Source organism: Neofelis nebulosa, chromosome 4 (genome assembly GCF_028018385.1).
Source record: "Neofelis nebulosa isolate mNeoNeb1 chromosome 4, mNeoNeb1.pri, whole genome shotgun sequence".
NCBI lineage: Eukaryota > Metazoa > Chordata > Mammalia > Carnivora > Felidae > Neofelis > Neofelis nebulosa.
The window spans coordinates 157,180,357-157,192,993 of record NC_080785.1 but is presented as its reverse complement, the minus strand read 5'-3'; the positions used below and the strand labels follow the sequence as shown (position 1 = coordinate 157,192,993).

General features: G+C 51.4%; 1 protein-coding gene across 1 annotated transcript; it reads right to left on the bottom strand.

The window, feature by feature from the left end:
- Window positions 1-6,359: 6,359 nt before the first annotated feature.
- On the bottom strand, window positions 6,360-11,255 carry CCDC194 (coiled-coil domain containing 194). Its single transcript, XM_058727523.1, has 5 exons — window positions 10,372-11,255; window positions 9,193-9,289; window positions 8,653-8,785; window positions 7,944-8,090; window positions 6,360-7,730 (listed from the first exon to the last, which is right to left on the bottom strand). Exons 1-5 carry the CDS (start codon window positions 10,903-10,905, stop codon window positions 7,718-7,720), a joined length of 924 nt encoding a protein of 307 aa, XP_058583506.1. The 5' UTR covers window positions 10,906-11,255; the 3' UTR covers window positions 6,360-7,717.
- Between the last annotated feature and the right edge of the window lie 1,382 nt (window positions 11,256-12,637).

Sequence of the window (12,637 nt, the reverse complement as noted above, 5' to 3'; positions counted from 1 at the left end):
GGACAGAGGAAGTTCCCAGGGGGAGGCAGGAAACCCCTGTCTGACCTTTGGCCTTTGCAGCTACCCGGTGATTCCTGATTCCGGACCCTTCCCAGCGGCGAGTGGGGGGAGGAGGGTTGGGGGCTGCAAGTGGTGCCCAACCAGCTATTTCTCTGGGTTGGCCGGGCCCACCCGAGTCCCCTGGAACAGGGTGGGAGGCCGCGTAGGCAGAGTGGACCCGCGGCTTCCATTTAGGGCTCTGGGGTTCGGGTCTGGCTGTGCCCCCTACTGCTGCGTGACCTCAGACAAGTGACTTTCCTTCCTTCAGTCTCAGTTTCCTCTGAGGCGGAGGCGACGCAGCCAGGTGTGGAAACACCTGTCCCGGCGCCTGGCACACGTTCAACCTTAATAAGTGGTGGTACTTTTTTTTTTTAAGGCCACAGAGGCTGGGTCTTGTGTCACCTCTGGTGCCGGGCGGAGAAACTGATATGCGGGGGAGGGGCGCTGCCTCCAAGTACAGGTGCTCGGGACCTGTGAGAGCACTGGGGGACAAAGGGCAGGACAGGGGTCCGGCCCGGGGAATGTGGGTCCAGGGGGAGATGCTCAGACACCGGGCGGGGGGGGGGGGGGCCGTGGCGGGGCCAACATCAGCAGGTGTGACAGTCTCTGTAGGTACTTGAGATCCTGGCTGCTCTTCATGATATATTGAGCCTGACATCTATTGTCAAGGAAAAAGAAGGCAAACCATAAATTCCCAGAAAATTAAAAAGCCACTGTGGAGGGGCGCCTGGGTGGCCCCGTCGGTTAAGCGTCCGACTCTTGATTTCGGCTCAGGTCGTGATCTCACGGTTCATGCGTTCGGACTCCAAATCGGGCTCCACGCTGACAATGAGGAGCCCGCTTGGGATTCTCTGTCTCCCTCTGTGTCTGCCCCTCCCTCCCTCTCTTTCTCAAAAATAAATACATAAAGAAACATTAAAACAATTTTTAAGAAAAAGCCACCCTAGACCCAGTGGTACAGTTTTGAGTGTCACGGTATAAGAAACAGAGTTTTATTTTTATTTTTTTTTAATGTTTTATTCATTTATTTTGAGAGAGTGAGAGAGACAGAGAGAGAGAACAGAGGAGGAGGGGCAGAGAGAGAAGGAGAGAGAGAATGTCAAGAGTGCTGGGCACAGGGCTTGATCTCACAAGCTGTGAGATGACGACCTGGGCCCAAATCAAGAGTTGGACACTTAACTTTTTTTTTTTTTAATTAAAAAAAAAAATTTTTTTTAACGTTTTATTTATTTTTGAGACAGAGAGAGACAGGGCATGAACGGGGGAGGGTCAGAGAGGGAGACACAGAATCTGAAGCAGGCTCCAGGCTCTGAGCTGTCAGCCCAGAGCCCGACGCGGGGCTCGAATTCACGGACCGCGAGATCGTGACCTGAGCTGAAGTCAGACGCTTAACCGACTGAGCCACCCAGGCGCCCCATACGCTTAACTTTTTTTAATGTTTCATTTATATTTGAGAGAGAGACAGAGCACAAGCAGGGGAGGGGCAGAGAGAGAGGGAGAAACAGAATCGGAAGCAGGCTCCAGGCTCCGAGCTGTCCGCACAGAGCCCAACGCGGGGCCTGAACTCACAGACCGCGAGATCACAACCTGAGCTGAAGTTGGACGCTTAACCGACTGAGCCACCCAGGTGCCCTGACCTGGAACAGAGTTTTAAATAGACATACTAACGTCGTTTGTATCAAGCTCAAAAACAACGTTCTGTTTCTTTTTGGTAATTTGAGCTCACATCTTTGATTTTGCAATATTTCTTTTTCAAATAATTTGTTCTATTACCTAGATTTTTTTTTTTTTAATGGAGAAAGTACAGATGAAACTTCCTCTTGTTGCTCAACATAATATCTTCCAGATTAGTTGATTCCTTTTGCCTGATGCTTAGGTTTTCACCACATACGTTACCACGGTAATTATCAATGGGCATTTAGACTGTTTCTAAATTATTTGCTTCTGTGAACAAAGTAAGATTTAATATCAGATCCCCCCCCAATGAAACTGCTGGGACCCAGAGCAGTCACATCTTCTATTTTGACAGCTTGTCACCAGTTTGTCCTCCAAAGGTTGTTTCCATTGACATGTCTGCCAGCAGTGGCTAAAATCTCCAAAAACAGTCTTTCTGGACACATTTTGCACGTGTCCCTGGCCAGAAAATCCCAGAGGGAGGAAGCGAGTGACGGATCCTTCGATTCACAAGAGGTCAAATGCATCGGTCCTGATGTGAGCGTTCGGTTTTTTCCCGAAAACAATTTGTCATGTTCACAGGAAATTTTGCCCATGAACCCTTCTGAATTCCCCTGGGAGGGTCATCACGAAATCAGGCTTTGATTTTCAATGTGTTGTTGTTGTTGTTGTTGTTGTTGTCTAAATTAAAAACAATCCATTTGGTTTTATTTGTGGGTTTGGGCAGAGAAGGGAAGTGTCATGAGGAAGTCAACTTTGTGTCACTATGTGAAACTGACACTGACGTTCTCAAGAAGATGTAAGATTTTTAAAAACTCTCACAGAACTTCAGGAAGGTCCTTAAGAAAGTAATATTTCTTGGGGTGCCGGGGTGGCTCAGTCAGTTAAGCGTCCGACTTCGGCTCAGGTCACGATCTCGCGGTCCGTGAGTTTGAGCCCCATGTCGGGCTCTGTGCTGACAGCTCAGAGCCTGGAGCTGCTTCAGATTCTGTGTCTCCCTCTCTCTCTGCACCCCCACCCCCTCGTGCTCTCTCTCTCTCTTAAAAATAAATAAACACCTGGGGCGCCTGGATGGCTCAGTCAGTTAAGCGTCTGACTTTAGCTCAGGTCATGATCTCATGGTTCGTGAGTTCAAGTCCCACATCAGGCTGTGTGCTGACGGCTCAGAGCCCGGAGCCTGCTTCGGATTCTCTGTCTCCCTCTCTGTCTGTTCCTCCCCTGCTCATGCTCTCTTTCTCTCTCTCTCTCAAAAATAAATAAATATTTAAAAAATAAAATAAAAAATAAAACTTAAAACAAAATAGAACAAAAAAACCTTTAAAAAATAAACATTAAAAAAAAAAGAAAGTAATATTTCTAGTGAAGAACGATTTTGGTGAAATCCAAAAAACCCTCCACTTTTACTATCGGTGTGTTTGGTTAAATTCAAATGAAAATTAAGTTTTGTGCTTTTGGAGGTGACCGAGGAGGAGCCCCGTCCCCTCTGGGCCTCCCTGTTACTGGCTGATAAAAGGCACCCCACTTTCTTACCTGGGTCTGGGGGGTTGACCGAGTCAGGCTGTTGCTGTCCCAGCCGGCTTCTCCTGCATCCGCTCCGAGGTTTCCCATTTCTGTCCCCTCCTACTGTCACGGCAGCCACAGGAGGGGGGCTCCAGGGATGGGAAGCCAGGGCAGGGACCTAGGAGGGGGTGATGGTGATAGGGGCGGGGACAGATAAAGAGAGACAGAGACTCAGAGGGGCGCCTGGGTGGCTCAGTCGGTTAAACGTCCGACTCCAGCTTAGGTCAGGATCTCAAGGTTTGTGAGTTCGAGCCCCACATCGGGCTCTCTGCTGTCAGTGCAAAGCCCACTTCGGATCCTCTGTCCCCCTCTGCCTCTCCCCTGCTGTCTCTCTCCCTCTCTCAAAAATAAATAAACATTTAAAAAAGAGAGAGAAAGAGACAGAGAGAGAGAGAGAGAGAGAGAGACTTGGAGACAGAGAGACAGAGACTTGGAGGGATAATTAGAGAGTGGGAAGCAGAACAGAGCAAAGGCAGGTCAAAGACTGGCCCTGTGAGGTGGGAACAGATGGGGGTCCAGGAGGCAGGTCCCACCAAGGAGCGCTATTTACTTCCCTGGGCAGCTGAGGGATCCTCAGCGCAAGGAGGGGCGGGGGGCTGGCTTGTTCTCCCCAGGTCACCCTCAAACCTCACCTACACCCTGGAGGTTCAAAGCCCTCGCTCAGTCTGTGTCCTCTCTTTCTTCCCAATTCTTTCTGACACCAGATCTAACTGCCATTCCTGCTCACACACCTGCCTTGGCTCCCTATTTCCCTCCCTCCCCGAAACTGATTTTCAGGGGTCTGGTGGTATGGCCAAGATGAAGACCACAGAGTAAGTTGGTAATAATGATGTTTTATGCCCCATTTACACCCCTGAGCCCAGCCCTTTTACCCTTGGATCCCACAGCGACCCAGTGAAGGGGTCTTAAGTCAGACAAAGCAAGATCAGCCTCCTGGTCTCCAGCTCTGCTTGACTCCAGAAGAAGCCACTTCCTGCACACTTCCGGATTGACGCCAGAGTTGGGGGTGGGGTGAGGGCAGCTTTCAGAACCACCCTTAACCTCTCCAGCTGAAGCCTTCAAGGGCAGCAATCGGGTGAGCAAGTTGGGGCGACCCCTGGTGGCTGTCAGCAGAACTAAGCGATTAGACCTTCCTCCCCTCAGCCGCACTTCCTCCTTGGGAGTTGACCCTCCAATTCCCCCTCCACGTGGGCCCCTCCCAGGTAAAGCCCCAGATCCGGTACCTCTAAACCCCAGGGTGGTAGTGGGGGTAATGAGCAGGGCTGGATGAGGTGGGGGAAAGAGTTCCGAGGGCTTCTACCGCCCTCAATTACCAGCCTCTTAGGAATTTTTTAAAACAAATTTTAATCATTTTAAATGTCATACAGGTGCATGGTTTTCAAAATGCAAACTTTACAGGGGGCGCCTGGGTGGCTCAGTCGGTTAGGCGTCCGACTTCGGCTCAGGTCATGATCATCTCACGGTTCGTGGGTTCGAGCCCCGCATCGGGCTCTGTGCTGAGCCTGGAGCCTGTTTCAGATTCTGTGTCTCCCTCTCTCTCTGCCCCCACCCCCCCCCCATCTTCCTCTGTCTCAAAAATAAAAATAAACATTAAAAAAACTTTTTTAAATGCAAACTTTACAAAAGGGCATACAGAGAAACAAGAGACTGTCCCCCCCCTCACCCCCCCAGCCCTCCACCCCAGCCCAGCCCCCTAGCCCCCTCGCTCATAACTCTCAGCAGGTACTACCTGCCCCAAAGTCGGTGACCAGTGTTTCCTTCAGAGTTATTTGGGTAAAATTCTCTTCGTCCCTGCATTTTGAAAAATGCACACCAATTATCACTCTCCTGCTTTTTACATTAATGTATCTCGGAGGAGATTTGCTTTGTCACCTTAAAGAGTGCATAGTATCCCACTCTATGGATGGATGGACACTCATTTATAACAGTCACCAGCCGGAAGACATTGAGGTTGTTTCCAATTTTTAACAATGACCAAGAATGTGATAACAAATGTCCTCGTCCTCCCCCCCCCCCCCCCTTTAGTCTCTTTTTAAAAAGTAAACCTTGGGGCGCCTGGGTGGCGCAGTCGGTTAAGCGTCCGACTTCAGCCAGGTCACGATCTCGCGGTCCGTGAGTTCGAGCCCCGCGTCAGGCTCTGGGCTGATGGCTCGGAGCCTGGAGCCTGTTTCCGGTTCTGTGTCTCCCTCTCTCTCTGCCCCTCCCCCGTTCATGCTATGTCTCTCTCTGTCCCAAAAATAAATAAAAAAAGTTGAAAAAAAAATTAAAAAAAAAAAAAAAAGTAAACCTTTTCTTTTGGAATAATTTTAGATTTACAGAACAGTTGCAGAGATAGTACAGAGCCCCTGAACAGCCGTCACTGAACTTCTTCCATGGCCAAGTTCTTTGACACCATGGCATCCAAATTTTATTTGTCCAAACTAAGAAATTAACTCTAGTGCATTAAAATGATTATACTCAAGACTTTATTTGACCTTCTCACTAAGTGTTTTTCTGTGCCAGGATCCAACCCAGGGTTCTGCATTGTATTTTGTCCATCAATCTAATTTATTTATTTATTTATTTATTTATTTATTTATTTATTTATTTATTTATAAGTAGGCTCTGCACCCAACCTGGGGCTTGAACTCATGACCTGTAGATCAAGAGTGTGGTCTACAGACCGAGCCAGCCAGGTGCCCCTGGTCCATAATTTTGTACCCATGTAAATAGGGTTGTAGAAAAATTTCTAGAAGGGGAATTGATGGGTCGAAGGATGCATACACTTTTACTTTTGAGAGGTTCTAGAAGATTGCCCTTCCAAGTGGTTGTACCACCAGGCTCTCTCCCTAGCACCACGTGGGATTACTTGCTTCTCCACAGCAGTGCCAGCACATGGTACTTTGCGATTTGCTCGTTTTCATTTTTGCCAGACTAATGGGTAGAAAGTGGTACCACCTTGTCATTTCAATTTGCAATTCTTTTCTAGGAAAGAGGTTGGTTGCTTTTTTTTTTTTTTTTTTGCATATTTATATGAAATGACTGTCTGTATTCTTTGCCCATTTTTCTACTGAGCTGTTTTTTGAAAAATTAATTGATAAGAGCCCTTTACACAAGAAGGAAATTAGTTTATTCCTGGAGATAAATAACTATATGAAATAGATCTAAGAAAGTTTCAGTTAGTTCTCTTGGGTTTTCTCTATATAAAACCACACTGCCAGCAGGTAAAATTATGTTAAATTGCTTCCAAGGCTTTCCTGCCCGAAATGCCAACCTGAAACTAATCTTACAGAAACGTCACAGAAACCCAAATTAGGACACCAGAAAATGACTGCCTTGGTCATTTAAACTGCCTTTAAAAAACGCCGACGTCATAAAAGGCAAAGACATACTGAGAAATGTTCCAGATTAAAAGAGCTAGAAGACCTGACAAATACAATGTGTGAGCCAGGATATTCTTTTGTTACAAAGGACATTATGAGAACAGTTGGCAAAGTCTGATTAAAGTCTGTAGATTAGATAATAGTGTTTTATCAATGTCCACTTCCTGATGTTCATCATTGTACTGTGATTATGTGGGAGAATGTCCTTGTTTTTAGGAAATGCATACTCAACTGTTATGGGTAATGAGACATCATTTCTGTGTGTTTTTCAGAAGAGGTTCAGAGAGAGGAAGAAGAATAAAGCAAAGGTGGCAACTAATGTTTGTGGAATCTGGATAAAGAATATCCAGGAATTCTTTGTACTAATCCTCCAGTTTTTCTGTAAGTCTAAAGGTATGTCGAATATAAGGTAAAAGACAAAATTAATGTGAAATTGAGCCATATGGAATTGTTGGTATTTCTATTATTTTTGACCTATGTAAACAGGGCTTACCTACGATCCAAACTGTAATTTCCCTACCACTCTTCTATCCATACCTCTTCTTTCTTTTTCTTCTCTAAGTGCGTTGGCTAGTACCTCCAGAACAATATTAAATACTCCACAGTGGTCATCCTCACGTTCGCCCTCATTTTGAGGCCTTTTCAGAACTTTTCTCGTTTGATCCATCACCATGGTAAATCTTATTAGCAGACTTCTGAATATTGAGCCATCCCTGCGTCTCAGGTATAAGGCCCCTTCGTTTTGATGTATTTTAAAAATGTGGTACTTAATTCTCTTTTGCTAAAATTCCATTTGGGACTTCTGTACCCTCCTCATAGCTAGAGGGGTCTGTAGTTTTCCCACTGTGCCATCTTGGTCGGTCTGTGTTGTCAGGGATAGGCTGGCTCGCCAAACATGATTCTAATCACTCGATACACAGACAAGGTAAACTGAGGCCCAGAGAGGAGAAGTGACCCTTCCAGGTCACTCCTGAGCCAGGGCTGGACCCTAACTCTTCATGCCTGTGGGATGAAGCAACACTGTCATCAGAAGGGACTGAAGTCCCAAATCAGCACTATCTCATTGGGTCATCGAATGGGCCTTAGTTTCCCCATCTGTAAAAAAAGCATTAGTTGGTTGGGGAGAGAGAGGCGAGTCTCCTTTCTGTAGATTCCGTTCAAAGTGGCTCCTGGGTCCAAAGCTGAGCGTTGATGGCTGTCGACTGGGCATCTCATCCAGCGTGGACACCTCTATATGGGTCCCAGCAGGGCCGCCACATTGTGTGCCCTCCTGGCCTCGGGCCCTCATCCTGCTAGGGGCCGACTCACCCTCGAGCGCGCCGCGCCGGCCGCCGGCAGCCCCCCGAAGTTCTTGGGCGAGAACGTGAGCGGGGGCTGGGTCGCGGTCGGGACCCGGAGCGGGATCGGGGGTGCGGCGCTCTGCGCTGGGGGCCCATCTCGGCTTCCAGGGCTTTACTGACAGGAAGTGGGGAGGGTCCATCAGCACCTGGATCCCCGCCCCCGAGACCCTCCCCCCAGTACTCTTCCATCTTTCCTGAGAACCCCACTCCCAAGAGATCCCCAGCTCTCCTAACCTTCCTCCAACCCCAGCCATTCCTGGGACCCCTCCCCAGGGCCTCCCATCCCCTTTTCCAGGAGCTCAGCCTCCAGAACCCCCCTCCTCTCCCTCGGTACTTCCTTTTACCCGCGTCCTTCTCTTCCGCTCCTCGCCCTTCCTCTATGCGCGCCCGACCCCAGGGACTCATGCCTCCGGAGTGCCGGCCCCAGCCTGGGGAGTCCAGCCCCCAGACAGCCTACATCCTTGACCACCCCTAGGTTCCAACTCCAGGATCCCGTCTTTGACCTTGTCACGCAACACCCCAAGGCCCCGCCCACACGGCCAGGCTGCTGCTCCATCCCCGGGGACCCTTCCCCTTCTTCCCCACCAGGCGACGCTGGGCCGAAAGAACGAAGTCTTGCGCAGCCATTGGCCACGCGCCGCGCCCGTCCACCGCCCCCGGCCCCGCCCTTCACTCACGCGCGTTCGCGCAGCGCCGCCTCCCGGGCCGCGCAAGCTTCGCCCTCGGCCTCGGCCGCGCGTGCGCGCTGCTGTGCCTCGTCCAGCCGCCGCGCAGACTCCGTGGCCGCCGCCTCCCAGCGCGCCAGCGCTTCTGCGGGTCCGGGGAGCCGGGTCAGGTCCGAGACCTCGCTCCCGCCCGCCTAACGCCGGCGTTGGGAGTTTTTTACAGTCTGCATACTATTTGCAGCTTTGCCTTATTTGAATTAAGTGTGTGCGCTGCTTGCATGACCTTTACGTGTCATTTGCAGAGCTTTTCATAGGCTTGTGTTGCTTTTGGGAGTCGTGTAAGTGGCGTTTGCGTATTTGGTTGCATTTGCGTTGTGTTTCTGACATTTGCGTGGCCTTTGTGAGTGTGACGTGCATTTCCCTCGTAAGTTTTCGCGTTTATTTGCATGTCGTTTACATTACGTTTGCACTTGTGCATGTCATTTGCATAACTAGGAACCTTTTAGGCCCCTCCCCCCCTTAGCCCTGGCCACCGCTTGCGCCCCAACACACCTGTGAGCGCCCCGTTCTCAGCCCCCATCTGGGTCCCCTGTGCCTTCGCCTCCTCGATCTCAGTCTTCAGGGTCATCAGTTGGGTCTGAAGCCGGCTCTGGGGAGTGGAGAGGAAGTAAGGAGGGGCGGGGTGCCACGAGAGAAGTGAAGTCTCCCCTCTTTCTGGGGAGGACTGAACTGACCCTGGTGACTCCGTTCCCTGACATTACTTGCAATGCCCTTTGGGGCTCCTGTGGTTGTAAAACAGAAGTGGCCTGGGGTTCCGAGTGGTGACTGCTGCTCTGCCCGGGGGCCCACCGCTCCCCCCCCCCCCCCCACCTGAAGCCACCGAATGTGGAAACCGTTTAGCTCCGCGGTCCCAGTCCCAGCTACATCTAGGCTCCCTGCGGTTTCAAACCAACACAAGCCAATCCGGTGGTTGACAATGACTGGGTTTCTGGAGTATGCTTCCTCACCTCTGTGAGACGTTCTTCGAAACAACTGGCCTGGCCTCCTCAGAACATCTTCCACTGAGGGGCAGAGCCAGAATTTGAACCGAGAGCAGGCTGCGCTTGACCTCGGCGGCTTGGGGCCCTTCCCTCAGGCAGGCAGGTAAAGGGTGGAGGTCTGTTTTGATTTCTAAAACTCACACTGCCCAGCCCCTGCTGGGCCTGGTACCCAGAGATCCACAGTAGCAAATGAAAGATTGGGACTTTGAGAATGGTTCTTTTGCAAGGCCCAGGGCTGGGAAGGGTTAAGAAAGAGTTTGTGAAGGGGTGGCTGGAGGAAAAGGGAGGACCTGGCCAGTACCTCCCCCAAGAGGCCAACTTTAGCCTCCTAATTACAGGTGACATGAATGTCCCTCTCTGGAAATAGGGCTGCTGGACACTGGCTGGGGGAGGTTGAGTGGGCACCCAGGGGGAGGGTTAGCACAGGGTCTCCCCAGGTGGACTCAGGGGTCTGGGGCTTCTAGCCACCACCATTTACTAGGCAAATGGCAGAGAATCATGGGGCCTCCTTGGTCAGCAGGGAGACTTAAGGGGGAACCAGTAGGATTTGGAAGGGGTGACGGTGCCACTCTCGGTTGAAGAATTAGGGAGACGAATGCATGGGGTGGGGGTGAGGGGCAACCCTGGGGTTGTGTGTGCAGGCCCTCTCCCCCGATTCTGGATTCCCCAGTCTCCCACCCTGCCCGCCTACCTGGCGGCCCTCACAGGCCCTTAGTGCCTCCTCCAGCTCCCGACGGACACGGTTGGCCTGGTTCAGCTGTCTGGCCAGGGCCTCCTGGCGTTGGGTAGCCTCTGCCAGCTGGCGCCGCAGCTCCTCGACCTCTGGCGCCAGGTCCCTGGGGGGCGCCGTGGCATTGGCACCTGCCTCCGGGCAGCGAGGTCCCCGGGAGGCCGAGGAGGCCAGATTCCAGGCCAGCAGGGCCCCGCCGGCTGCCGCGGCCGCCAGGAACACCGCAGCCCCGCACAGGGCTAGCACCCGCCAGGCGCATCCCGGCTCTGGGCCCAGCTCGGCCATGCCTCCGTCCACAGCTCTGGCCCCAGACAGCCACGAGCATTTAATTGGCACCTTGGGGCGCCAGGGACACCCACGGCTCCGCCCTGCCCCGCCGTGGCTTCCCGAGTGCGTTGGGAGGGGCTGGACCCCTGCCAGGGGCCAGCCTAGGCTACCCGTGCGCCCAGGACCGGACTGGGGGTCCTGGGTACCAGTTCTGCCTCTGCATCGCATGTGCCCAGCACAGCACGTGCTGTCCTCTCATCCTCAGTCTCCCCCACTGAAGTGGGGGTGCTCTGGCTCCTGCCCCATCGGGCTTAGTGGAAACCATGAGAGCCCATCCTCACAAAGCGCCCATTTACATGCGGGGCCCACGGCAAGGGTTTTTTCGTGGAAAAACTGAGGCTGAAAGACGCGAGGCTACACGACCGACGGAGGTCTGCCTGGCTCAAGCTGCCACACTTTCTGGGACTGGCTGCGAGGGCCAGAGAGGGTGAGACACTGGAGGGGATGGGTCCCAACTCCCAGCCCCTTCTCCACTAGGCAGCCAGGGGGCGATCTGACACTGTAAATCAGCTCCAACCCCGTTTACCTCGAGCCCAAGAACAAAGGAAAGGAAAGAAAAACGAGTGGTTGATTTATAGACATCACAGCCATGCAGGACAGGTGTCTCCTTCAGTTTGTGGGGAACTTAATAAACCGCAAGAAAAAGGCAGTCTTATCCACAGCCTAATCTCCAGAAGCCTATAGACTCCATTTCCTGGAGCCCTAAAATCACCCTCATCAAGATGTAAGGGGGGGGGGGGGTTTAAGTGCTTGCCACGGTGATGTGGGAAACTAAGGCAAATGAAAAATTAAATTCCCTTACTGCCTGCGGCCCGTCGCGAGTCCTTGAAACAGGCAGAGTGACCTTCCTCTAGGAGCTCAGCTGCCTCGATGATGACACTTTGCTGGGGGCAAAAGAGAATCTTGACTTAACATTATCCTGACCCCCCAGGATCCTGTGAGTCTCCTTAAACACATAAACATTCCTTTGCAAACCTCCTATATCCTTGGCCCCCAAGTCTATGCTGGCAATCGTACTCCAAGCATATGGCCCCTGATATACATCTGAAGGGTCTCACGACTGAAGTTTTACTAAACAGTAAATAAATGGCGTTTTCCTAACAACACCTAGAATGACTTCCACGTGCTTAAAGAGGGCTCCCAAGATACCACAGGCCTGGCTATTGTCAAGCTGAGGTTGTTTTTTCCTCTAGTAAGGCATTAACATGAAGACAGTAGGGAGTTCTGTAGAAATGTTTTACTCTGCCTGCCTCTAGTATGTCAATGGGCTGCAGGTTATAAGGAAACTGAATTTTATTTACCATTTCCTTCCTGCCTTTGTTCCCCACCTCACTTTGGAGGGGAGGGTGGTGTTGGGGCTCCAGGAAACAGAGTCTACAGTCTACGGGTTTCTGGAGATTAGGCTGTTGATAAGATTGCCTGTTTCTTGTAATTCACTAAGACATCTGTAAACCGATGGGGACTCCCGCCCTGCAGGACTGAGATCTCTAGCAGTTAACCATCAGGCTTTCTCTTTCTCTTCGCTTTAAGGCAGCCAGGAGTACCTGATCCTTCCTCCTCATCACTAACTCAGGCCCCTTTCGACTGTCTCTGCTCTTCTTGTAAGTTTACATTTTAGGTGTTCGATTCCCAGCTGATGAGGGAGCATAAGGCACGCTGACACCCTGCAAACCGCCCCCCCCCCCCCACAACCCAGGGTGGGACACGGGTGACATTCCTCGGGCACCCCCGGTTGCCCAGGAACAAAGGAATGGGAAAACCTGATGGTGAACTGCTAGAGATCACAGTCCTGCAGGACAGGAGTCCCCATCGGTTTACAGATGTCTTAGTAAATTACAAGAAAAAGGCAATCTTATCAACAGCCTAATCTCCAGAAACCCGTAGACTGTAGACTCTGTTT

Bases quoted from the DNA above. Each gene is read 5' to 3' on its own strand.
- CCDC194 (XM_058727523.1), bottom strand. From the start codon at position 10,905: ATGCGATGCAGAGGCAGAACTGGTACCCAGGACCCCCAGTCCGGTCCT. The intron at 8,786-9,192 runs GTGTGTTGGGGC...CCGGACCCGCAG, and splicing joins TGAGAACGGGGCGCTCACAG to AAGCGCTGGCGCGCTGGGAG. The intron at 8,091-8,652 runs GTGAGTGAAGGG...ACTTCCTGTCAG, and splicing joins GCGGCGCTGCGCGAACGCGC to TAAAGCCCTGGAAGCCGAGA.